Source organism: Zootoca vivipara, chromosome 14 (genome assembly GCF_965207765.1).
Source record: "Zootoca vivipara chromosome 14, rZooViv2.hap1.1, whole genome shotgun sequence".
Lineage (NCBI taxonomy): Eukaryota > Metazoa > Chordata > Lepidosauria > Squamata > Lacertidae > Zootoca > Zootoca vivipara.
In genome coordinates this window covers 7,795,129-7,819,662 of record NC_142597.1, presented here as the reverse complement: position 1 = coordinate 7,819,662, position 24,534 = coordinate 7,795,129, and the positions used below count along the sequence as shown (strand labels likewise).

The window sequence follows — 24,534 nt, the reverse complement described above, 5'->3', positions numbered from 1 at the left end:
ACGATCTGTCCTTCCAGTGAGCACTCAGGGCTGATTTCCTTCAGAATGGATAGGTTTGATCTTCTTGCAGTCCATGGAACTCTCAAGAGTCTCCTCCAGCACCATAATTCAAAAGCATCAATTCTTCAGCGATCAGCCTTCTTTATGGTCCAGCTCTCACTTCCATACATCACTACTGGGAAAACCATAGCTTTAACTATACGGACCTTTGTAGGCAAGGTGATGTCTCTGCTTTTTAAGATGCTATCTAGGTTTGTCATTGCTTTTCTCCCAAGAAGCAGGCGTCTTTTAATTTCGTGACTGCTGTCACCATCTGCAGTGATCAAGGAGCCCAAGAAAGTAAAATCTCTCACTGCCTCCATTTCTTCCCCTTCTATTTGCCAGGAGGTGATGGGACCAGTGGCCATGATCTTGGTTTTTTTTTATGTTGAGCTTCAGACCATATTTTGCGCTCTCCTCTTTCACCCTCGTTAAAAGGTTCTTTAATTCCTCCTCACTTTCTGCCATCAAGGTTGTGTCATCTGCATATCTGAGGTTGTTGATATTTCTTCCGGCAATCTTAATTCTTATGCATGTTTCGTGAAAATTCCTTCCTTTTTGTGAGGTGAAGGTGGCTGCTCTGTTTCTTGCAGAATATAGGACGTCACCCACCTGGGGTGAAAAAGGAATGCTATTTCCATTGAACCCGAGAAAGGAAAGAAGCTATGCATATATTATAAACATTTTTTTAATTAAAAAAACCTGACAATGTGCTCTCATGCTTAAGGAACACAGGAATCTGTTTGGTTACCAAGTCAAACAGTTTGCCTGCCTAACCCGATATTGTCAGCACTGACTGGTGGTGAGCCCATCGCCCAGGGTCTCAAGTAGAGGGTCTTTCCCCTTAACCCGGTCCTTTTGAGACCAGAGATGCTGGAAAATGGACCTGGGGCCTTCTACATGCTAGCACCTTTCTCAAACTCACCCCTCTGGGTGAATCATATTCGCCACCCTATCTGCTTGAAAGCACACAACCGGCCTCTCAAAGCACAAAGGATGTTGCATCAAAAAAACTAAATAATCTCCTTTCCTCTCACCACAGATAATTCCCTGCCAAACGTTTGAGGGAGCAAGTGCACTTGAGTGCGCAGAGGAGGATAAAACGTTTCTAACAAGCAGATAAGAAAGCACCCATTCTATCTGCCAGTTGCACAAGCACATCACAGAAGAGGCCCATGGCGGATGGAGCTTCTTACGCTATCAGCTCCTTAACTGCGAAAGCCTCAACGCTGGATCCTGGCTTCTGGAAAAGAACAAAAAGAATGTACAGTCCTCACAAAATGCCCCCAAATTGTCTAGTTGTGGGAAGATGCAAGCTTGCATACGCTGCAACTATCCCCGTTTTCTGGTACCTTTCCCCGATAAGGACAATTCCTATCCTTCCCTTACATTTGCCTTGATAAAATTGCACAACTGTGAATTTCTAGAGCTGTCCTTCTTCAGAACTGAGTTCTCTCCTTAGTGTCTCTACACTGGGCCAGGGAGCACATCTGGGACTGAGAAAGCACCATGGGTGCCAGTCACAAAATGGCCCCTGCGGGTGTGGGGCACCACACAAAATGGCTGCCTAACAGCTAAACATCTAACACAGCAAATCTGGCGAGAAACATGATTAAAGGTAAAATCACCAAGCATCTAGAAGAACAAAGCTCCCTGTAGGAAAACCAGCAAGGCTAATGAGTTGGGGCCCAAGTATTTGAAGGAGCATTTTAAATGTATGGTGCAAATGGGGACAAAGTCAGAAGTGCTCGATGAAATGGACCTTCTCTGCTGCCCAAACAACCTTCAAATCCAGCAAAACAGCACAAAGGAAAGTTTGAGATTTCCCAATAGGACTGGTCAGGGTCATTTGTCTTGACTGAGGAGGCAGCCAAGGCTGAGGTGCCTCAGAAAAGCTGGATGAGAGGAAGCTTCTTTTTGCACCCTCTCCCCTGCCCACCCCCACCCCCCACTCATCCATAGCAGAGCTGATCATCCTTCGCTGCTCTCTTGGGCACTCAGGGATAACAGACCTGAGAAGTGTGTTAGGGACATGTCTTTTTAAAATGTATCTACCTGGGGCTTGCCAGCACTGCCTTCCCTCCAAACCCTTGGCCAACCAACAACCCCCCCCCCCTACCTAGGGCTGCCAAACATCTGGGGAAACCCGTACAGGTCCTCCTTTGGGGGGCCAATATGCCCATCTGGCTTGGGCAGCTCGGGCGACTCTGCATGCCAGCCCGAGTTTTATCCTCCTGCAACCTCATGAGGTTGAAAGATAATCACTGGCCCAGTGAGTTTCATAGTTGAATGGGGGCCACAGCAACACTACAAATCTGATACAGTGGTACCTCGGTTTATGAACACAATTGGTTCCGGAAGTCTGTTCATAAACTGAAGCGTTCATAAACTGAAGCGAACTTTCCCATTGAAAGTAATGGAAAGTGGATTAATCTGTTCCAGACGGTCCGCGGAATACTTAAACTGAAGCGTTCATAAACTGAAGCGAACTTTCCCATTGAAAGTAATGGAAAGTGGATTAATCCGTTCCAGACGGGTCCGCGGAGTACTCAACCTGAAGTGTACTTAACCCGAAGCATGGGTGTAATTGGTTCTGGAAGTCTGTTCATAAACTGAAGCGAACTTTCCCATTGAAAGTAATGGAAAGTGAATTAATCTGTTCCAGATGGGTCCGCAGCGTTCGTAAACCGAAAATTCATAAACCGAGGTGTTCATAAACCGAGGTTCCACTGTACTGGTGTTGAGAGCTGTTAGGAGATCCTTATTCACTGTACAGTGCTACCTTGGTTTACGAACTTAATCCATTCCGGAAGTCCGTTCTTAAACTGAAACCGTTCTTAAACTGAGGCGTGCTTTTCCTAATGAGGCCTCCCGCCGCTGGTGTCCTTCCACCATTCAGCTACTTCCGGTTTTGCGGAGTTCGTAAACCGAATAGTTCATAAACAGGACTGTTCTTAAACTGAAGTACCACTGTAATGTGTCAATAGGGATTGATTGATCAAACTGTCAGTTCTTTCCATTTTTTTATTTTTCCAATCTCAACATCAGCTGTCCTATCTGTATCAATCTGCATGTTTAAATTTTAAAAATCCTCCTGAAAATTCATCGGCATCTTAGTGTGCAGTTCTCACCAAAAAACACATTTTTGTATAGTTTTGAGTAATATACACATTTTAGTGAACCATTTTCCCCAATACAATGCATTTTGGTATGTTATTTCCATGACTGTATGCACACATCTTCGTATTAAAGGTTTATTATACATTGTTTGCTTGGAGAACTGCATTTAGAGAAGCGCAGATTTTATAATTGTGTTCTGCTTTGCATAATGGTTCAAAAGGTAGTTCAGTTAGGTAAAGGGACCCCTGACTGCTAGGTCCAGTCGTGACCGACTCTGGGGTTGCGGTGCTCATCTCGCGTTATTGACCGAGGGAGCCGGTGTACAGCTTCCGGGTCATGTGGCCAGCATGACTAAGCCGCTTCTGGCGAACCAGAGCAGCGCACGGAAATGCAGTTTACCTTCCCGCCGGAGGGGTACCTATTTATCTACTTGCACTTTGACATGCTTTCGAACTGCTAGGTTGGCAGGAGCTGGGACCGAACAACGGGAGCTCACCCCGTTGCGGGGATTTGAACCGCTGACCTTCTGATCGGCAAGCCCTAGGCTCTGTGGTTTAACCCACAGCGCCACCCGCGTCCCACCTAGTTCAGTTAGGTAGTTACATTATAATGCCAGCAAAATCAAATTCCTCCAGTATCCCTAGTTATTGCAAATAAATGCATGGCTGCTGTGGCTAAATGTTTCCAAGCACCCCTGTGCACACTTTACATCCGAGAAAGCTGGGCCCTCGTGGCTGTAAATCTCAGCCTAGTGGACAGTTCGGCCTTGGCTGCTGAACTGACCCCCGTCATCAGGAAGAACTTGACGCAAAAATCGGGAAATCCATAACAACAACAGAAACCCACATGAGGCATCACTCTTGTTTGTGCAAACAGCGATGCTGCCAGTTTTACCTCCCAAGGCTCTGTGCTGCATCGCAGCCATTTTTTCCTCCAAGCTAATCCATCATAGCCTCCTCACTACAGACTTCCGGGTGTCTTTTGAAGACCTCCTTATGCAAGCAGGGCTATCCATTTATAGAAACTTCCTAGATTAGCCAGTCATTCATTCTTTTACAATTACTATGTATGACTCCCCCATCACCCTAAGGTCCAGAGGCAGGTTGCAACAATCAAAACACAGTGCGGTAACAAAGATTGATGGATGACAACTGAACACTAAATAAGAAATGATGCAGCTGTGGGGGGGGGGGAGATTGACATATGTTTGCAACAGGAGCGGGAAACCTGATTTTAGGAAATTATATTAAAGTAATTTGGTCACCTCATGAGAAGAGAAGAATCCTTGGAAAAGACCCTGATGTTGGGAAAGATTGAGGGCACTAGGAGAAGGAGACGACAGAGGTCAAGATGGTTGGACAGTGTTCTCGAAGCTACCAACATGAGTTTGACCAAACTGCGGGAGGCAGTGCAAGACAGGAGTGCCTGGCGTGCTCTGGTCCATGGGGTCACGAAGAGTTGGACACGACTAAACGACTAAACAACAACAAAATTTGGTTGTATTTGTAATAATTTGGAAAATTAATAAAAATAATTGGCAAAAAAACCCACAAACGAAACACAGCATTAATGTTAAAACAAAATACTATACAATATAAAAACCAGTTTCAAACAACTAAAAATTGCAGAAATATGGAGGGTCCCAAAACAACAAGCCTCAAGGGTCAGAAGCCAGGGCATAGGGGCGCTTCTTCAGCACTCCCCGAAAGCTGTATCATGACAGTGCCAGACACGCCTCTGTGGGGAGGGAGTATCATAATTTAGGGGCTGACACAGAATATGCCCTCTCCTGGCCCACCATGCCCCAGAGCCTCTGAAGATGAAGGAATTACCAAGAGGGCCTCCTCTCTGATCTTGGCACTTGAGAGGGTCTGTAGAGAACGAGGGAGTCTGTGGATATTGGGGGTCTGAGTTGTTTAGGGCTTTAAATATATTTATTTAGTTTGGTACCAAAAAAACCCACAACCCAGTCTACTTATGAACATCCAGAGATTATTAAAAAAAAATTAACAGCACATTGAATGATCCATTGTTTATCTAATTTGTAGTACAGTCAACTTTAATCTACTGTAAAATTTAATCATATATTGTATAATTTTTAATCATATGTTGCACTTATTTATTTCCTGGTTCCTAGTCAAAAGATGCTCCTCAAACAGGTTGCACTTAGAATCAATAGAAATGTAGTGTTGGAAGAGACCCTCGGGACCATGTAGTCCAACCCCCTGCAATGCAGGAATATTTTTGCCCCACGTGGGGCTCAGACCCACAACCCTGAGATTAAGAGTCTCATGCTCTACCTACTGAGCTATGGGACTGGTAAGACAATCCTTGCCATTAGATTTACAATCTAAATGACACAAAACAAAAGGCCAAAGATGAAGGGCATGAGATGAAGGGGTGGGGTGGGGGGCAACCCAGCCACATCTTTGCTGCAGAATTCTTGAAATAAAGGGAAGATTTTGAGGTGAGAAGAATAAGAGTTTCTGGTCCTTGAGCAAAAACTGCTGCCTCATTTTTCTCCATCTCCTAAAGTTGTTTGATGCTGCCTGCCCTGTGCTATTATTTTGCATGTGGTTCTGACTGAGATTTTATTAAAATACAAACACACGGAGAGTAGACTGAACAGCTCTAGTATGCCCGCCTCTGCTGTAAGCTTGTGCAGTGAGCACTGACCGCATCAGGAGTTACAGGCCAATGGAGCATATTGAAACCTTACAGGAGTCAGGATGCGAAGGCAGAAAAGTGGGAACCATTCAGAAAAAGCTTCACTCCTCTTCTGATCTGCCCTCATGAATTAGATCCTACCAGCCTCAAGCCTGCCTCACCTTGCTGAAGATTGCCTTTGTGGGGGGAACCACCTAATGGACCCTCTCTCTGCTCAAGCATTCAAGGCAGGCTATGACTGAATGCCACCAAATACGAAATCGCTGAAGGGTCAAGGGGACAGCATTGATCGCCATGCCTTCAGTTCCTGCTGGAAGGCGAGTAAAAGGAGATGGGAGGCAGCAAATCACTCAAAAGAGACAACCTTATCCCTTTTCCCCATCCAGCCCAAAGAAACTCGATGCTATAAACAGGACTGTGTGCATTACACATTTCTGGGAAACGGCCAAGTGGTGCAGTGTGGGACCTTAGGGTTGCCATATTTTGAAGAGCAGAAAAGAGGGCAGCTCATGCTCAGACAAGCCGTGAAATGGCACACTCCGATGATGAGCCACTTCCCAGCATGCACTATGTGGGCACAGAGAGAAGAAAGGGTTGAGAGTGATGCTCAGATGCGCACTTCCTGGCTCTGCTTGCAAAGCAAGACTTTGTACAGAGAGCAGGCATGTCCCTTGTTATGTATTAGTGTATATAGTTTTGCAAAGACCTTGCCTTCACCCAGGGAGTGCAGCAGGTGCTGGACGACGGGAACCGGATAAGCGTGCTGCTGAAGCGCCTTGTTGATTGTGCACTTGTAATCAGTGCATATTCTCACCGACCCGTCTGGCTTGACTGGTGTAATGATGGGAGTCTCCCACTTGGCATGATCCACTGGCTCCAAGACGCCCTGGGCGATCAACTTGTCCAGCTGTTCATCCACCTTAGCTTTGAGGGCGAACGGAACCCGGCGTGGCTTAAGTCTGATGGGGGAGACTTGTGGATCCAAGCTGAAAGATATGGGCATGCCCATGTATTGGCCCAGGGTGCCATCAAAAACCTCGGCAAAGTCTTTGATGAGGGCCTCTGTTTCAGCGTTGGAGATCCTGTTGATGCTGGTGACTTCCATGCCGAGGGCATCAAACCATTCTAGCCCTAGGAGGCTAGGACGTGGACCTTCAACCACCACCAGTCAGAGCAGGCCTGAGAATTCCTTGAAGGCAACCCGGAACACTAATACATAACATCCCTAGAGACAGGGAAAAGTAAAAAGTGATACTTGCGCACACGCTTCCTGGTTCTTTTGCAAAAACCCGGACATCTTGCTGATTTTTAAAAATATCCCCTGGATGGCGATTCCGCCCTTGGAATCCCGGCCATGTCCGGGAAAACCCGGGCATATGGCAACCCTAAGGTGTGGGCATGTGCAGTGAAGAGGATAGAGTATGCATGCACATTCGACTGCCTAGTGCCGTCCGCATCACCCAGGAGACTGCAGTTGCAGAAAAAAGAAGAGCGGTTCCATTGTATGGCGAGGTCACTTTCTGTTTCACACGGAGCTGTTTTCAACGGAGCCCAGAAGCGCAAAGCTGTATTGAGGCCATTGAATTTTTGCACCCCTGAAAATTTTGGACCCAGAGCAACCGCCCCTGTGGTCTACCTCATGCTACGCCACTGGAAACAGCAGGATTCAAGCTTCTAGTCCTCCTAGATGCAAAGATATACCTGGAAATGCGTGGGCAATGCCTCCTGGAATCCCAGTCTAGAGAATGAGCAGAGATTCAAAAGATCATCGATTCAGTGAGGAAGGAGATAAGGATCCAAATGATTGCATGCATGCAGGTGTGAATAAGTTGCGTGCCTGACTCAGCACACAGAACTCAGCTTTCATTGGTGCATTGTTTTATTTATTTCTTTTCAGTGCAGATTACACACAGCCCTGGGAATAAGTAACAAGGAGAACCCCCCTCCCCAATAACCCTATGGTATATATTGTTCTGTAAAGAAATTTTAAAATCAGGAAAGAAAAAAGCCCAGTTCATTGATGTAATTTCCTTTCTCACCCCTCCCCTCCCCACCCAACTGGGATAAAGTGATACCCACCCTTCACTTAGAGAAGCTGAATCTTCCCCCACCCCCAACATTCCCCCATTAAAAAAACACATCCCTGCAACATCTGGGTAACATGACCACATGGCTTGGCTTGCAGCTTTTAAAGCTTAAAAATGTACACCTAGGCATTCAACATACAAATATTTACAACTGTACAAAATAAAAAGCCAAAATGTAAACCAAAATGCACCAGAATCAGAAATAAACAGTGAAAAAGGAAAATAATAATAATAAAAAAACAGTATGTCCTGCGACAACCAACCCTAAATACATTGATGCAAAAGGAAAGAGTGATGGAAATATAAGGGGGGTGTCAATGTCCTTTTGTGGAGATCTGTCTGGGATGTAGAGAATCACCAGACCCACAAGAATTCCTTTTGGGGAGAGAAGAAAAGAGATCTCATCCACAGCAAACATTTAAAGCTCTCCTGTTCCGATTTAAGTGTTGTGGTTTCCCCCCTGAAATCTCAAGAAGGGTTATGGGTGCTGATGACCTCACAGACCTACAAGTCATAGCAGCCTTATCAACCTGCAGTTCCCAGGATTCTCCCAGGATTTTTAAAGTGTGTTTTAAGTGTGAGGTGCGGGTGTCTCTCAAGGTTCTTTGTTTGACATGTGTGAACATCACACGGTGGATCAGAATGGTTGGAGAGGAATGCAGGGGTGCCCCCCCATAAGCTCCTGTTTGCATTCTTTTGGAGCATCTTCTTGTTCTCTGCAGCCCGGGGTGCCCACAAAGACTCACACTTTCCATTTTGGCAATTTAGAAAAGGCATTTATTTTTTCTCCTTTTGGATGATAATCCCAATTGAAGTCTCTCTCTCATATGTACACCTACCCACCCACCCAACTCAAATCTGGCAGTGATTGGCAGAGAGGCGTAGAAGAAGTCTGGAAAGTTGCCCGTTGATTGGAATATTCTAAAATACATATCCTCATGTTTTTATAGACACTGTATGGACTTCTATGCCCAATGTCTGACACACACTGAAAGAGGCATTGTTGTTTTGTTGAGGAGGGCATCCAACAGGTTTCCTAAACTATCCAGGCCTTGTCTCAGCCCAAGAGAGTGTGTGTGTTGTGTAGAGGAATCGAAGCCATAAGGAATACAAAGAGAAAGAAACTCAAAACACCCTAAAGCACCTACCTGCAAACACCTCTGATACCCTTTAAAATCCTTAAAGCACCCTATCATAACCCCAAATCAGAGCTTCCCTTTTCTGTTATGTCAATCCATATTGATCTTCGCTTTATTTCAGTTGTGCATGGTGCTGAAGCTGCCGGATACAAGTCAGGGTAATCTACCTGAGTTTAGGGCAATTATGCTACAATCTGGGAATGCGGGGTGTGCATCTGGACCCTCTCACAACTCCTGCGCTCATGCATGCAAACTTTCGCCCTGTGGTGAGTCTGTGTTGGAACAAAAAAGTTGGAAAGGACCTCCAAGGTCCCCTTGCCCAACCCTTGCAATTGCTACCTCATCCCTGGCGGACAGCCGCATCCAGCAGGTGCATCACAGATCAAACTGCTTTTTAAACTGCAGAAGCTACATCAGGTGTAGGGAACCTCTGCCCCCCACCTGATGTTGCTGAGCTACAACTCCCATCAGTCCTGGCAAGTATGACCAACAATGATGGGAGTTGTAGTTCAGCAACATCTGGAGGACCAGAGGCTCCCCACACCTGCTATAAACTGACTCGTCAGAGAGCAAGCTTCAAAGCAGGGGTGGCTAACCCCCAGTCAGATGGATTAATGCAAATTTTTCTCCCCCCATACCCCGAAGACTGCACTGATTTTGGCAGGGGCAGCAAAATGGGGGGGGGATAAAGCAGAGAACATTCTGGTGGGGATGCAAATACCTTTGATAAGTCAGGAGAGGGCAATAACCCGAATGCATCCTTATTACCCTTGGGAAACTAGTCAAAACAAGGGGAGCCATCCTTGCTCTAGAGAGAAAGCCTGATTTCAAGGCACCCAAACTTGCACATTTTAATAACCACACAAGGTTGAAGTCTGCTGCTCTACTTCCAAGGGCTGAACTGCTGCAACAACAACAAAAATCCCTCCATGCCGTATGGCTGTCAAAAGCACAGAACTGACCCAAGCATTCAGCTTTAGGAGGGGGAAGTTTTGCTTGCATGGGGTGTCATAGCACCCCATTGCCTCTGCATTTCCAGCACCAGAAAACCCCACAGGTGCCAGGGCCTTTAGGATGCAAACTCTCTGCTGTGTTTTGCCATGGTTTGAGGTTTCAGTGCATGTGTGATCTTTGCTTTTCTTATTTAAATTAAAAAAATATATATGAAAAGCTCACAGTCTCTGCAGCACCCCAGCTCCCCACCCCCAGATAGTGATTCTGCCCCCCCCCCCATTTTGCAGCAGGGAGATAGTCACTCTGAAAAAGCAGAGCACAGCTCCTGTGCCCAAGGCTAACTGCCAGGCAGCTGGCACTTCTCCCTGGCACTTCACTCGGAAAGTCCTTCCTGCCCCAAGGCCAGATCTGTTGCTAAGTGAGTGGGGTAAAACTGAGCCCCCCGCTTGGAGCAGGCCCTTTGCACAGCAGGTCACAAAACAGCAAAATGATAAGATAAAGAGGAGAAATTCTGGGTTCATCTGGGTCTAAACAGATCTACCTTCCCTCAGCTGTTTTGGAAAGCAAAGGCTCTGCAGTGGCATTCAGTGTTAGAATGCCACTAAGAGGAGACCCATTAAAAATAACGGATATGCTTAACTTTGGTCTACTAATTGCAATGGATCTGAATTAAAGTCAGTGGGTTTTTTTCTGGGGGGACACAGGGGAACGCATACGCCTAAACATTTTGTGAATCTAAGTTTGGCCTCATTGAGGCACGGTATTTCAATATGAGTAGAGTACCCCTAAACATTTTTTAAAGAAAAAAAAGCACTGGTTAATGTTATATGGAAACAGTGCTCTAGCTTTTTTGTGGGGGGGGGGTAGGGGGATCCCAGCTTTTACCTCTGACAGAATCCATGCACTCTGTTGGCCCCTGGACTGAACTTTTGTGGTCCCCCCCTCTCTCTCTGGGCCCAACTTGCACCCCCTACAGAAGGAAAGCAAGCAAACTGTGTGTGGAAGTTCTGATTCCTTGCTTGGCTCACTGCTTGTTCACTTGGAGAGCAGGCCAGGCGGCAGAGTGGGTGGGGCACCTGCAGTTGTTTGCCCTCTTCAGAACACTTGCTCGCTCACTGATGTGCTAGCTTACTACATGCAGGGGTGGGAGAGAAGAGAAACTGTGATCAGGTCAGTTGCACAACGCAAATCAGTTCCCAGGCCCATTTTAAACCTATAACAGAACAAGCTGGTGGAATCCTGATGTGGTCAAGTAGACTGTGCCACTTCAGATGACAATGGCTTATGTTCCCCTGTGGTGAAAAACCCCTCACGCAAGTAGAAAAGAAGCACACCTGAGACAAAGGTTCTAATCCAATCCTCTTCCTGCTGTGCTAATTTTCTATTTGCAGGGGGGTTGTGTTTAATTAAATGTAGCACAGCATTCAAGAATATTATCAACCACCTGCCATTTCCTCCTCACCTCATCCTGCTACATGTTTAGAGTAGGCTTTTCTTCTGGGGAAACCCAGACAGGACTGGGCTGTAAAACACACACGAACACAATCACACTCAGCAAAGAACCTGCAATCAGTTAATTCATTGGCATTCAGATGTTGGGCTGAGACCCGAATCCAAGTGTGTTAACAAGCAGTATCACAACCTCCTTTTGACGAGAGACAGAGAAGGAGAAATGGGGGAAAGTGAGAGAGACAAGAAGAAAAGAGAGGAGAAGGAAGTCAGTGGAGGAGATTCTGTAAGGAAAAATGAAAAAGGAGTCCTTTCGGGTTGGGGTGAAAAGTGAGGTCTGGAAATGTTGACGGCCTGTTACGTTATCCGGCCTGATGTGCCGTCCACAGCTACTCTTGGCATGGTGCTCCCTCCACCAGTTTTAATGCTGAACCTTTGTACTCCCCTTGATGCCTCCAAACGGGACCCGAGAGTGCTCTTCATGCCTCTTTGTCCCCCGCTGTCCTTTGGCACACAGTCCCAGGCTCTAGAGTTGTCTCGAGAGGGTGGGATTCCCGAAAAAATGCTCCATAAATGAAAACAAACCCGTCGTTTGATACACACATCTTTGTGTGTGTCTCCATTTGGCATTCCGATTTTCCAGCTCCACAAACAAAGGCCAGTGGAACAGCAAGAAGTCTTCCACTTTGACCAGATGACATTCCTCTTCTCTCTCACTCTTTCTGTCTCTGTCTCTCTCTATTCCCATTTTTGGGCTTCACAATCTCCAAGGAACAGAAAACCCCTCCCAGGCACACCTGTAGTCTCTAATGAGTTGTGGTAGGAGCCGAGATGGAGAGAATGGAGCATGGGGTGGGGATGGGTTCTCTGAACAATCGGAGGGCAGAGGGCAAAGGGGGAAGACCCTGGTGGGGAACAGCCCGGTTTCGAGGTAACCGAGTCATCCTCGGGGATTGCCGGGGGCGTGTCAGTCCGTGTCAGCACCAGGAGGCGTCGAAGGCTTGTTGCTGCTGCTCTGCCCATCCTGCCGGCTGGAAGGCTGTGTTGCCCCACCTCCTAGCCAGTAGTAAAGTCCAGCGCTACGCGGGGACGCCCCGGTGCCAGCGCTGTGCCGAAGGCAACCCTGAGAAGGCACAGGACAAGTGGTGGCTCCAGGGGCCCTCTGGGTCAGGAGGGAGCCTGTGCTGTGGGCCGGGCCGGCGAGGGAGCCGCTGACAGGTTGGAGTTTGCGTTGGCGCTGATGGTGAAGTCACTTGGCTGTGGGTAAGGAAGCAGAGAGGAGAGGCACACTTTAGGGAGAGCCTGTGCTTTTTTTCGGGGGGGGGGAGGGACGGGACGCAGGCATATGCATACCCCTAAACATTTTGTGACTCTAATGGGAGAAGAATAAAAAAAAGTACTGGGGAGAGCCATTCAGGTGCACCCGTGCCAACACTGGCAAAGGGTCTCTCAGAATGCACAGGAATACTGGAGGGGTCTCTGAGGGACGGGGACCCATCCTGCCACTGCCAAACCCACTCGGTTTTCATCCTATATAATGAATTCTACTTGCTAGGAATCACAAGCGGGGAAAGTGCTGGCTTCTGCACTCGGGCCCAGTTCTGCAGGCTTCCCGCCAGCATCTCCTTGGCCCCTTAAGAGAACAGGATGCTGGACCGCATGAGCCATTGGCCTGATTCAGCAGCAGGACTCTTCTTAGGTTCTCAGGCTGTGAATTTGACCTGTGGGCTAAGACAGGGGACGAATCGCAGGTCAGTGGTAAATGGCGTGCTTTGCAAGCAGAAGGTTCCAGGGTTCAACCCCTCAGCCTCAGCTGAAAGGTTCCCCCTTAACTGGGGGAGCCGAGGATGGAAGCCGGAACCTCTGCAGGCCGAGCATGTGCACCGCCAGTTGGTTGGAGCCTCTCTACCAGAAAAGCCACATTCGTCAACTCTTAGGGCAAGTTTTCATTGAGGCAAGTAAACCTCTGTGCCTCTCCAAATTAAGGAGAAGACATTCTTGAGATAATGTTTCTCCATTAAAAAATTAAATGAATATACATGTAGGTTAGACTAGACATAGGCTAGGCATAAGAATTACATAGGCTAGACCAGGGTTTCCCAAATTTCCCCTGACCACTGGTCCTACTAACTAGGGATGGTGGGAGGTATAGTCCAACAACAGCTGGAGACCCAAGTTTGGGAAACCCTGAGCTAGACTAGGGGCGGATCTGCACTCGTCGTTTAGAACGTTAAAAATCTGTTATTAAAATGTGACACCAAAGGGCGCTGCAGAGCCACCGGCAAAGGGAAACTGCCATTAAATGTTATAGAAAGTTATATTTCTAATGTTTGGAAGATCAATGTAGATCCAGCCTATGTCTGACAGCTAGTTGTCTCTGTGTTTTAGTGTGCATTTTCTCTAAAATGAGTATCATTATTTTTTTGCCTAATTCATACACCTGTGCAATCATTTCCCCCCAATATACTGTATTCCTGTTTGTTATCTTCACTAACATATGCGCTGTTATTCCTGCTTTCCCCTAATGTGTGCATTCTGTGGTCAGGGAGGTGCATCACAAATATGAATTTCAAAGGAACGCTGTGCTTCGGTTTGCATGCTGTTTCAGGAAGTGCTAATCAGGTAGAGTCCTGCTGAAAACGCAAACTGAATTTCTCTCCCCCTGCCCCATCCCTAGTGGAGAGAGGTAGCAGTAAAAGAGCATGGGACCAGAGGGAGCAAAAGGGTGGTGGGCCTTACGTTACGTCGGAAGAGCCTCTGCAAGAGGCTACGCTTGGGCGGGTCGGGGAGTTGCTTCCAGTCCAGGTCGGGGGAGCGGGTGCCGTTTGGTCCAAAGGTGTTTAGATCTTTAAAGCATTCTGTCTCGATCATCTAGAGAGAAGAGGAAGAGGATGCCATTGGTGGTGGAGGTGGTCAGCTAAAGCAGCAACATCTGGAAGTGGAGACTGGGGCTGGGCGACACCACTCCTCAGGCTTACATGCCAAGGCTCCCTTGGGTTAGCTTTCCCCAGACAGAGTTGGACACCCCTGCCGGCAACAGTGGGAAACAGCCCTGGCAGCTCGGTGGTAGAGCATCTCCCTTGCAGAAGGTTCCTGGTTAAATTGTGAACCTCAAAGCAGGGATGGTAGCTTAACCCACCCTAAACCACCATTGTCCAATATATGTCACTGCCTTATCCTGAACTCCCTTCATCGTCATGAAGCCCAGAACCAACAGCTGCCTTCTGCAGCATAGGAATCAAGCTCTGTGGCGTTTCACCTCTAGGGGCTTAGAAAGAGTTAAGTTGCCAGGGAGGTAAACGGCCAATGGGAGCTCTCCAGGCAGAAGCAGGGATATACAGTGGTGCCTCGCTTAACGAATGCCCTGCTTAACGAAATTTCCGCTTAACGAAAGGTTTTTTCTAGCGGAGGTTGCCTCGCTAGACGAATGCGCTTTACGAAAAATTCGTCTAGCGAATCGCGGTTTCCCATAGGAATGCATTGAAATTCAATTAATGCGTTCCTATGGGCAAAAAAAAATTCAATGCATTCCTATGGGATTTGCTAGACGAATTTTTCGTTATAAGAAAAGACCTGTGGAACGAATTAAATTCGTCTAGCGAGGCACCACTGTATAAGGGGAAGCAGGCAGACAGGAGGAGAGAGAAAAAAGGAGATAAAGGGAGATAAGAAGAGTTGAAGGGAGTTGGTGTTGAGTCAGGAGTTGGTGGGTTATTTGCAGAGAGAGAGCTGGTTTAATATATTGAGGTGGAGAATAGGTGGTGATTTTAGTCAGACAGGATACAGAGTTGAGGGATTATTTACAAATATTTATTTAGTTGACTTTAGCGGTAATAGGCCGGTAATTTATAATTAGAGGTAATAGGCCGGTATAGGAACCATCTGAAATTTGGAACAACCTAAGATTTGTACTGCAACCATTAAGCTTATGAAAACACAATAAAGCAACTTCGTTTTATTTTACCTTATCCTGGTCTGTGGTGTTTTGAGGAGGTATTTATTTTGTCGTTGGCACATCACCAATAGACCGTCAAACGTTCGGGGGTGATGTGCAGGTCAGAGTGACCGCGACATGCTCAGAGAGTGATTTGTAAAGTAAATGTTTGCCAAATATAACCCCCATGAACATGCATTTGGGCAGATAGCCAGTGGCTTTGGGAAGATAGGCAGGTGCCTATCTTTAAAGACAAGGTGACTGGGTGTTTTTATTTAACACCAACAGCCAGTCTCCTCTCTCGTCTCCATCATCGGTGCCTTCCCAGCCCAATTCCTCACCTCATTCTGCCATGGAATGGAGACGCTGCCAGTGGCAAATTTGGCATAGAAGTCATTGTCGGTTTGGTCTAAGTTGACACCCTTCACAGTGGAAAATTGTTCAATGTCCAGCACGTCTTTGCAGTATACGGCTCGGGGCTGTTGGATAGATAGGCAGAGACTCAGCTAAGTTTCCAGTCTCAAGATCTTAAGTATCAAGATGTCAATGGCTTGTGTGACATTAAATGGCTTAAGGTGTCATATCCCATAAGCCTGCTGTGATGTCACAGAAGCCTGGTAAGGCTAGGCCAGAGAACCAACTCTTGGGGAAACAGAGACATCTTAGAAATGGAAGTCCGAGATCTATAAGCAACTTCTGCTAGATTAAATGGTAGGGCTGTCCTCAGCGACCAAGAGAGAAAGCAAGGCCCTTGATGATAATATTAAGATCTGGACAGGTGGCCCTTAAGATAACCTCATCAAAGGCCATTTAGGCCTTCTGCGGTGAATGTGTCAAGGTCAGGGGTGGGAGCAGCATCTGAGCATCTGCTCCCTCTTCTTCTTCACAAGCTCATTCTTTGCAGAGCAGTTGTATGGGAAGGACTCATGCGTGAACCACCCATGACCTACTCTGGCCTGCACTTACATCTGGCACAAAGGAGGGCTTCATGATCCCAGCTTCCAGGCGCTTGAAATTGATCGTCTTGAAGAAAGGGTGCTGCTTCACCTGGACGGCCTCATCTCCCTTCCCTCCAAGCCGCTGCTTGGGGTCCTTGGTCAGCAGCTGGGGAGGCAGAAAGGTGCCACGGTCAGTAAGTGAAAGCACAAGAGCAGGGAGGGATGTGGTGTGCTGTGAAAGTTAGGCTGCTAAATCACAAACAAGGGCTGTGGGGAGGCCACGGCTCAGTGGCAGGGCATTGTGTTTGCATGCAGAAGGTCCTGGGTTCAATTCCAGACATTTCCAGGTCATCTTTAGGCAGGAGTCTAAACCCCTGGGGAGCTGCTACCAGTCAGTGCAGACAATCCTGAGCAAATGGACCAGTAGTCTATGTTCCTAAGGCTGGGTAGGTGCTTGCTTGCTTTGCAAAGGAGCACTCACCACCTCTTGACCAATGCTCTACTCACAAGATCACAGAGGAGAAACTTTCCATGGGCTGTGAAAATGGCCAGGTAGAAGCTGTTGCCCTCCAGATGTCGCTAGACAACAACTCCCATCGTCAATGACCATTGGTCACACAGGCTTGGGCTGATGGGAGCTGAACAATATGTGAAGGACCGGGAGCAGTGAGGAACAGAACGAAGGCAAGGTAAGATGAGACTTGCTGGATCAGACTGTCTGTTCCAGCATCCTGCTCCCCACTCCATCTAATCTATTATCCCTTTAAAATGATTGTGTATCTGTCATTGTAAACAACTCCGATCATTTCTGCTTGAAGGGCAATACTTAAGTTTATTAAATACACAAATGATGCCTTTTCCCATTTTAGGTAGCTTGTAAAAAACACTTTCTGTTTCAAACAGAATGCTTGCCTATGTTTGGTTTAGGTTTTTTTTTAATTCTCCCGATGCCTCCCCATCCTGCCCCCAGCCAGGGAGTTATTGGCAGAGTCTGGCCTCAAACATCCAGATCGGAATGTTGCGTCCCAGTAAACACCACTGCTGGGTAAGACAGGGTGGAGGGAGAGGACATCAAACAACAACAACAACAATCCTAGTATTTGTGCACACACTCCTAACAGGGTTCTGCCTTGCTTGAGGCGTCAGGCCAGAGGCTGCCCCAACTGCATTCCCGGATCAGGTTTCTGATGTTTTTAGGTAGCAAGTGCCTATCCACATGTAGCCAAAATGGCAATCTCCATGGACCAGAGAGAGGGACCAGCAGTGTTGGGGGAGCTCATAGGTTTGCAGACAGACCCCTGCCAAAAAAAAGAGTATTTAGGAAGCAAAGAAACACATAAGGGGAAGTGGTCAACTCCCCCCAAAATAACCTAGTGAGGAGGACTAACAGGCTGTTGGGTGGGGGCAGAAAAAGAGGAATGTGCTGGAGTTGCTGAAGACCTGGAGAGAAGCATTCCATACAGAAATGTTTTGCTACAGTTCCCTCTCCTTTCCTTTAAAGTCCCTATAGAAACAAATGCTTCACACTCTGTGCCCTGAAAACTCCTGCAGGGTTGGGTTCTGGCAGGCATCAGTGGACAAACAGTTCTATAAGAGTAGGGCAAGTTGCATCCCTGCCTCCCACAATCCCTTGCACCCCCCCCCAATGACATCTACCCTGATTCTACAGAGCTTTGGCACAGCCTCTCACTTTCCCCAGCTCACCGCCTTGCAGATGGCCTTGGCGTCTTCAGAGAACTTGTCCGAGTACTGCTCCTGGTCCTCCTGAACCCGCTTCTCCACTTCCTCCCTCTTCACCCGCTCCTTACGGGCGCGGAATGGCGACTGGCCCTCGATCATCTCGTAGACGAGGCAGCCGAGCCCCCACCAGTCTGGACTGAAGGAGTAGCGCTCGTTGTTGATCACTTCTGGAGCTGGAGGGGGAGAACGGTCAGAGATGGGGAGAAATAATAGCTCAGCAGAAGACCACATGTCCCAAATTCTACCCCTGGCTTCTCCAGCAAGCCAGTGATGGGGAAAGCCTTTGACTGAGACAATTCTCCCCCTCAAAAAGTGTTGCCCGAGCCCTGGATTGATGCAGGCCTTAAATTTAGGTCTCCTCAATCTCATTGCCTTAAACTGCAACCCACCCACCAACCCACCCTGGCTCTTTGAATGGTAAGATTGCCTTCTGCTTTCAGCAAGAAGGGGTTTGTAAAGCTACCCCAAGAGGACTGGGCCAGCTTCTCCACAGGGCAAGGAGATCTGGAGATCTGAGATTTTCCTTGACTACATACCCATGTAGCCAACAGTTCCTACACGGCCACGGATGGTGTCTCCCTCTGGAATCTTGATGGCCAGCCCCAGATCTGAGATCCGGATATGACCTATAGGGAATAAGAGGGAAAGAGGAGACTCTCTCAAGGCAAATCTTTAAAAATGCAGTGTAAACACAGACAACTGGGGAACACTGGCCTGCGAGAGCTCCAATTGGAGAACAGCCTTTACCAAAGGTGTCATGTGCTTTGAAGATGCTCAAACTCAGGACAAAAGGGAGAAACATGCTAAGAGGAAGGCATGCTGGCAAACCTTCACCATGATCTATCTGGAAACCTTTCCACTGTGGAAAGACGTGTGGATCCAGAATTGGCCTCCACAGTCACTTATGTACTCACTGTTGTTAAAACCGTGTTCATGGAAAACAATCTTACTTGGCTACAAGGGATCGAAGAAGAAGAAGAAGAAGAAGAAGAAGAAGAAGAAGAAGAAGAAGAAGAAGAAGAAGAAGAAGACTCACCATCATCATCCAGGAGAATGTTCTCTGGCTTCAAGTCTCTGCAGCAAAGATACAGACACAACTCAGAATGAGAGGCAGGTGGATAGGTGAACTTCTAGGTTCAAGGTTCTTCAACCCTTTCAAGCACATAGGATATTTGTGGGGGGGGGGGAGGAATGTACAAGGGGGTCCTAAACCAGCATATCTATATAAGCAGCTGCTCCCATAATCATAGCTGTCAAGTTCTCCCTTTTTTTAAGGGAAATTCCCTTATGCTGAATAGGCTTCCTCGTGAGAAAAGGGAAAACTTGACAGCTATGCCCATATTCCACCTGCTTCTGAGGTCCTACTCTTTGTGCTACCACCATGCATGGTCAAATGAGTGAGCAGGAAAGACAGAGACTTTTCAGCAATAGCACCAAGTCTGCGGAATGTCCTCACTCTGAAGATTCGCCTGGCAATCTTCTCACTGTCTTTCATTTGAGAATGCAGGTCCCAGGTGGATGAGGCAGAGTCACACAATTACATCAGCTCAAGAGCAGTTTATTATAAGCTCTCCAGAAGATATTAGCGTCCTGAACAGGGAGGGGAGCAGCAAAAATGTTCAGCCCTTGTGGTATAGAAAGAAGCTCAAAGTCTCCAGGAACTAAGGCAAAATTTAAACACTGCTTTGGACAGAGGAAGCTTGATTCAGTATCTTACAGCTGCAGACGGGATCAAAGTTTTGCTTATGGGTCTTTCTATTTCCACTATTCAGTTTGTGAATGCTGTTACTAATGGAACTAAATGGGCGCCACCCAAGCACAACAGGGAGGTTTCAGCAAAACAGGAAAACCCAAAGTTTGCAGAAGTACAATAAATAAATAAATATGTGGCTGGGAGAGGGATCCCTAAAACAGCCCAGTGAGGACTGATCATGCTCAGTGGGCACAGAACACCGACTGACTGTGGGAGGAGGAATGAAAAACTGGAGGTGGAGGAGAAAATTATTAGTAATATAAGTATTAGTATTTAGTATTAGTACATCGCCCTTCATCTGAAGATCTCAGGGTGGATATCAGCATAATAAAAGCAAGAACAAACCAAATCAATAGCATGCCCCCCTCCCACAAACATATTTAAAAGGACATAGACTGTTTAAAAGGACATAGACTACTGCAATGCGCTCTACGTGGGGCTACCTTTGAAGGTGACCCGGAAACTGCAATTAATCCAGAATGCGGCAGCTAGACTAGTGACTGGGAGTGGCCGCCGGGACCACATAACACCGGTCCTGAGAGATCTACACTGGCTCCCAGTACGTTTCCGAGCACAATTCAAAGTGTTGGTACTGACCTTTAAAGCCCTAAACGGCCTCGGTCCTGTATACCTGAAGAAGCATCTCCACCTCCATCATTCAGCCTAGACACTGAGATCCAGCACCGAGGGCCTTCTGGCGGTTCCCTCATTGCGAGAAGTGAGGTTACAGGGAACCAGACAGAGGTCCTTCTCGGTAGTGGCACCCGTCCTATGGAACGCCCTCCCAGCAGATGTCAAGCCAATAAGTAACTATTTTACTTTTAGAAGACAACTGAAGGCAGCCCTGTTTAGGGAAGTTTTTAATGTTTAATGCTGTACTGTTTTAATATTCGGTTGGAAGCCGCCCAGAGTGGCTGGGGAAACCCAGCCAGATGGGCGGGGTATAAATAATAAATTATTATTATTATTATTATTATTATTATTAATCAGGTTCAAAATGCAACCAGAGAGACACAGACCAATATGCCAGGCCTGCCACCCCTGGCTGGGCTGACACTTTTCACCTTCCAGCCACACGTGCAAAGGACACGGAGGGTTTCTCCATCTTGCCCTGTGTCAGCAATGCTTCGCCCTGCTCCCAGGCTCTCCCTATGCGCCTCACCTTCCTGGAGCCTGAGGAGCATGACTGCTCCTCTCTCACCTGTACACGATGCCCTCCCGGTGCAAGTGCTCGAGGCCGCAGCAAATCTCTGCAGCGTAGAAAGTGACCCGCTCATCGTCAAAGCCGGGGTTGCCCATGTTGTAGATGTGAAACTTCAAGTCGCCTCCGTTCATGATGGTGAGGACCAGGCAGAGGGCATCCTTGGTCTCGTACGCGTAGGCTAAGCTCACCTGTGGGCATGCAACAGAAGAAGGGCCCTGCCACATCAGGCCAAAAACATCCCACCATCTTGTTTCATGCAGCAGCCGACCAGATCCCACCAGGAAACAAGGCACGGAGGCAACAGCCCACCTTCGCTGTATGCCTCCCAACAAGTGGCATTCAGAGGCTTAGGAGTAGAAACTGTCTTGAGCAATGTGGGAGCACTGGTCCAGCTAGCTCAATATTGTTGACACCATTTTTGCCCCTGGGGGGGGCAAAGCATCAGCCAGGCAGTGGGTCAGAGGCCAGATCTAGCAGTGGGAAGGGCCTGGACATTCCCTCCCCACATACACAATCTTGTCCCACTCGCCCTTTCCCCCATCTCATCATGCTGGCATGGAGAGGTTTAAACCCACCCCCCTCCTGCTGCACTGAAATCACACTGTGCCTTGCTGCCACCTGCTGGCCCAGTCAGAGGAGAGGAGGTGCTTAATGGGATCACAGCGATGTGCCTCCTCCTGCTGCTGCTGGCTAGCTGACTGATGTGGGAAAGAGTTAAAGAGGTGCACAGATTAATGCGATTCTCCGCTCCTTCCAGTGGGGAGCCACAGAGTGGGATGTCAGGAGTCCCATGACATCCACCCCTCTGGTTCCCAGCAGGCTGGTGCTGGAAACAGTTGTTGGCAGCCACCTGTCTTTAGAGACAATGGAGTGTGCCTCCAGGATTTTGGGATGAAGTCAAATGGCTGCATTAACAGCACCGAAGTGACCAACTTTGGGCACAAGCCTGGGCAGTGTATATGGAAGTCCTAGGCTGCCCCGAGGACAAGACCCCCCTCTCGGTCTTGCTGAAGTGGTCCAAAGGAAAGCAGAGCAATACATTTGGCTGGAGTTAACAGAAGGAGGTGTAAAAGGCTACATCAGGGTGAGGGTAGCCAATGGGTCACAAACCCATGGACCGAGTGGACAAAGAAGAGCATGTCTTCTTGACCACTGGAACAACTCTTGACCTTGTCCACTTGGTCCATGGGAGCCTGTCTTTGCATGCAGGGGAAGGTTCCTAACTCATCAAAGGTTTGTGACCCATTGGCTACCCTCACCCTGATGTAGCTGGGCAGTTGAAGCTGTTCCGTGGTGGGGCCAGTGGCTGCTGTTGCATGCTGACAGCTTCTAGGAGCCACAGGTCATAGCTGAGTGCAGAATGGGGACCAAAGGTGAACCAATTACCCCAGAAGGAGCACAATGTCCCCCCCCCCAGAGGTAATACCCCTCCCCTAACACTGCACACCCACCCCTGGAACCAGCTGAGGAGTGTGGATCAGCTGTTTTCCAGCAGCATTCAGCGGAGGATTATGCCACGAAGCTGCATGTAAGTTGGCGAAGTACTGCAAGCAGCTTGCAACCCCTACATGGTCTGCGTTGACAAGGAACTGGCTCTCCAGGATTTCAGATTGGAGTCTTTTGCCCGGCACTAGCTCGTGTTACCGTGGATTGAACCTCATATCTTTTGTATGCAAAACATGAGCTCTATCACCTTTTGCAGACATGCTGTCTTTGAACTTGGGAGATTCCTCTTATATGAGGCATCCCCAGTGAGCATTAGCAAAGGACATCAGGGAAGCTTATGAAAACTGTAGGGCAGGAGTCGGAAGAAGGCAGTCTTGGACGCATGTGGGATATCAGCAGCGTGCCAGGCACACACTCACCACGAACCGGCTGTTGACCTTCTCCAGGATCTGCTTCTCGTTCAGAGCCATGGCCTCTCCTTTCCGCTTCTTGATGCGCTTCTTCTCCAGTTTCTTACAGGCATACATCTTCCCTGTCGCCCGCACCTGACACGCGCAAACCTGAGGACAAGGTAAAAAGTGGGCATGGCGGGGCAGATGGATTTGGGTAGAGATCCATACGTGCTCAGACAAGGCACTGGCACTCATTGAAGAAAAACAGGCAGCCGGGGGGAGGGGAACCATGTTTACTCTTGAACCTCCAGAGTATGCGTTCTTCCAGATGTCAGGTGGTCCAGGGAGACTCAGTAAGGATAAGAATCCTTCCCTCCTTGCAGATCCCTTTAAGGCACATGTGCAAACCACCAAGTCCTGCATTAGGACTCGGCAAACAATCCCCTTCAAATGTGGGTGCAAAGTGCAGGGGAGGCTCTCAGAAGTCCCCCCCTCTTAAATTTCACATTCAGGTGCACAAGAAACCCTGCCCACCCACCCCATCAAAGTACTATCAGGCAAAACTGCACATTATACATGCAACTGCCGTGTAAGTGTAGCTTGATGAAAATCTCACTTCGGAAGTAAAAAGGAGAGGTGGAAAGGGGCACATCATTCTTTCCTTCCTCCGAATCACCCCTCCAATGTTTCTGCAAATCTGCAGTTTAAACCTGCAAGAGAGAGCAATTTGGAACAAGAAAATGGCGGGCAGGGGAAGAATTGAAGGGAGCCCCCCTAAAGCTAAAGCTTTTAAAATTAAAGAGCTGTTGGTCCGCAGTTCTACGTGCTGGCATACAGCATGTGATGTGGTCCTTTTGTTTCACTCGGAGTGATTTGGGGCACAATGTCATTTATTAGTACTACTTGCAACAAAATGTTGCGGTGTATCTTTCCTCTTAAAAGGAGTGCTCCTGTTTCGGGCTCTCAGCCAGTCATTCCCTCCAAGCACAATAAGCCATTCTTCCCACCACAGTTGCTAACCACCTGACTTCACTGTTAAAAGGAATTATTCATCTTGATTTTTAATTGTATTTTGATTGCTTCTTTTATTTCCTATATTGTACTGCATTTGAACGTAATATAAAAAATACAATATGTAAGGGATAAAAGAAGCAACCAAAATACATTTAAATACCATGCAGCATCTAGCTAGCACCGACACTGCAACTGTCCAATCAAGTAGAAAAATCCTTAAGTGACCCACCAAGACCCTCAGCAGTTTTCAAGTGGCCCATGTGGGTGTGGGTGGAGTTTGGAAACCGCTGATCTAGATGCATTTCAAGCCTCAGCTGGATATTGAAACTGCCTTGGTCTGATGGATGTTCTGTGCCAGGAGAAGGATGAGGGGCCTGGGAGCCTGGTAATTCCCCTCTCGGGGGCCTTTGATATTATTGACCTTCTGGACATGCTCTTGAAGTTGGGGAATGAGAGCACTGTGCTTCACTTCTGCCAAGACAGCTGACTCCAGAAGGTGGAGCTAAGAGACGGTTGCTGAGTCCAGTGGTACCTCGGGTTACAGATGCTTCAGGTTACAGACACTTCAGGTTACAGACTCCGCTAACCCAGAAATAGTTGTTGTTAGTTGTTCAGTCGTGTCTGACCCAGAAATAGTACCTTGGGTTAAGAACTTTGT

General features: G+C 47.7%; 1 protein-coding gene across 4 annotated transcripts in view; it reads right to left on the bottom strand.

The window, feature by feature from the left end:
- Positions 1-11,562: 11,562 nt before the first annotated feature.
- LOC118096815 (G protein-coupled receptor kinase 5) overlaps positions 11,563-24,534 on the bottom strand; it is a 69,016-nt gene continuing 56,044 nt past the window's right edge. For all 4 annotated transcript variants that reach the window (XM_035139024.3, XM_035139023.3, XM_088658257.1 and 1 more), the window contains 9 exons: positions 22,890-23,030; positions 21,022-21,212; positions 19,104-19,141; positions 18,604-18,693; positions 18,032-18,240; positions 16,356-16,493; positions 15,731-15,868; positions 14,195-14,326; positions 11,563-12,712 (listed from right to left, as the gene is read on the bottom strand). In XM_035139024.3, coding sequence (XP_034994915.2) covers positions 12,623-12,712; positions 14,195-14,326; positions 15,731-15,868; positions 16,356-16,493; positions 18,032-18,240; positions 18,604-18,693; positions 19,104-19,141; positions 21,022-21,212; positions 22,890-23,030 — 1,167 coding nt within the window. In that variant the 3' untranslated portion in view covers positions 11,563-12,622. The remainder of the gene's footprint in view (positions 12,713-14,194; positions 14,327-15,730; positions 15,869-16,355; positions 16,494-18,031; positions 18,241-18,603; positions 18,694-19,103; positions 19,142-21,021; positions 21,213-22,889; positions 23,031-24,534) is intronic.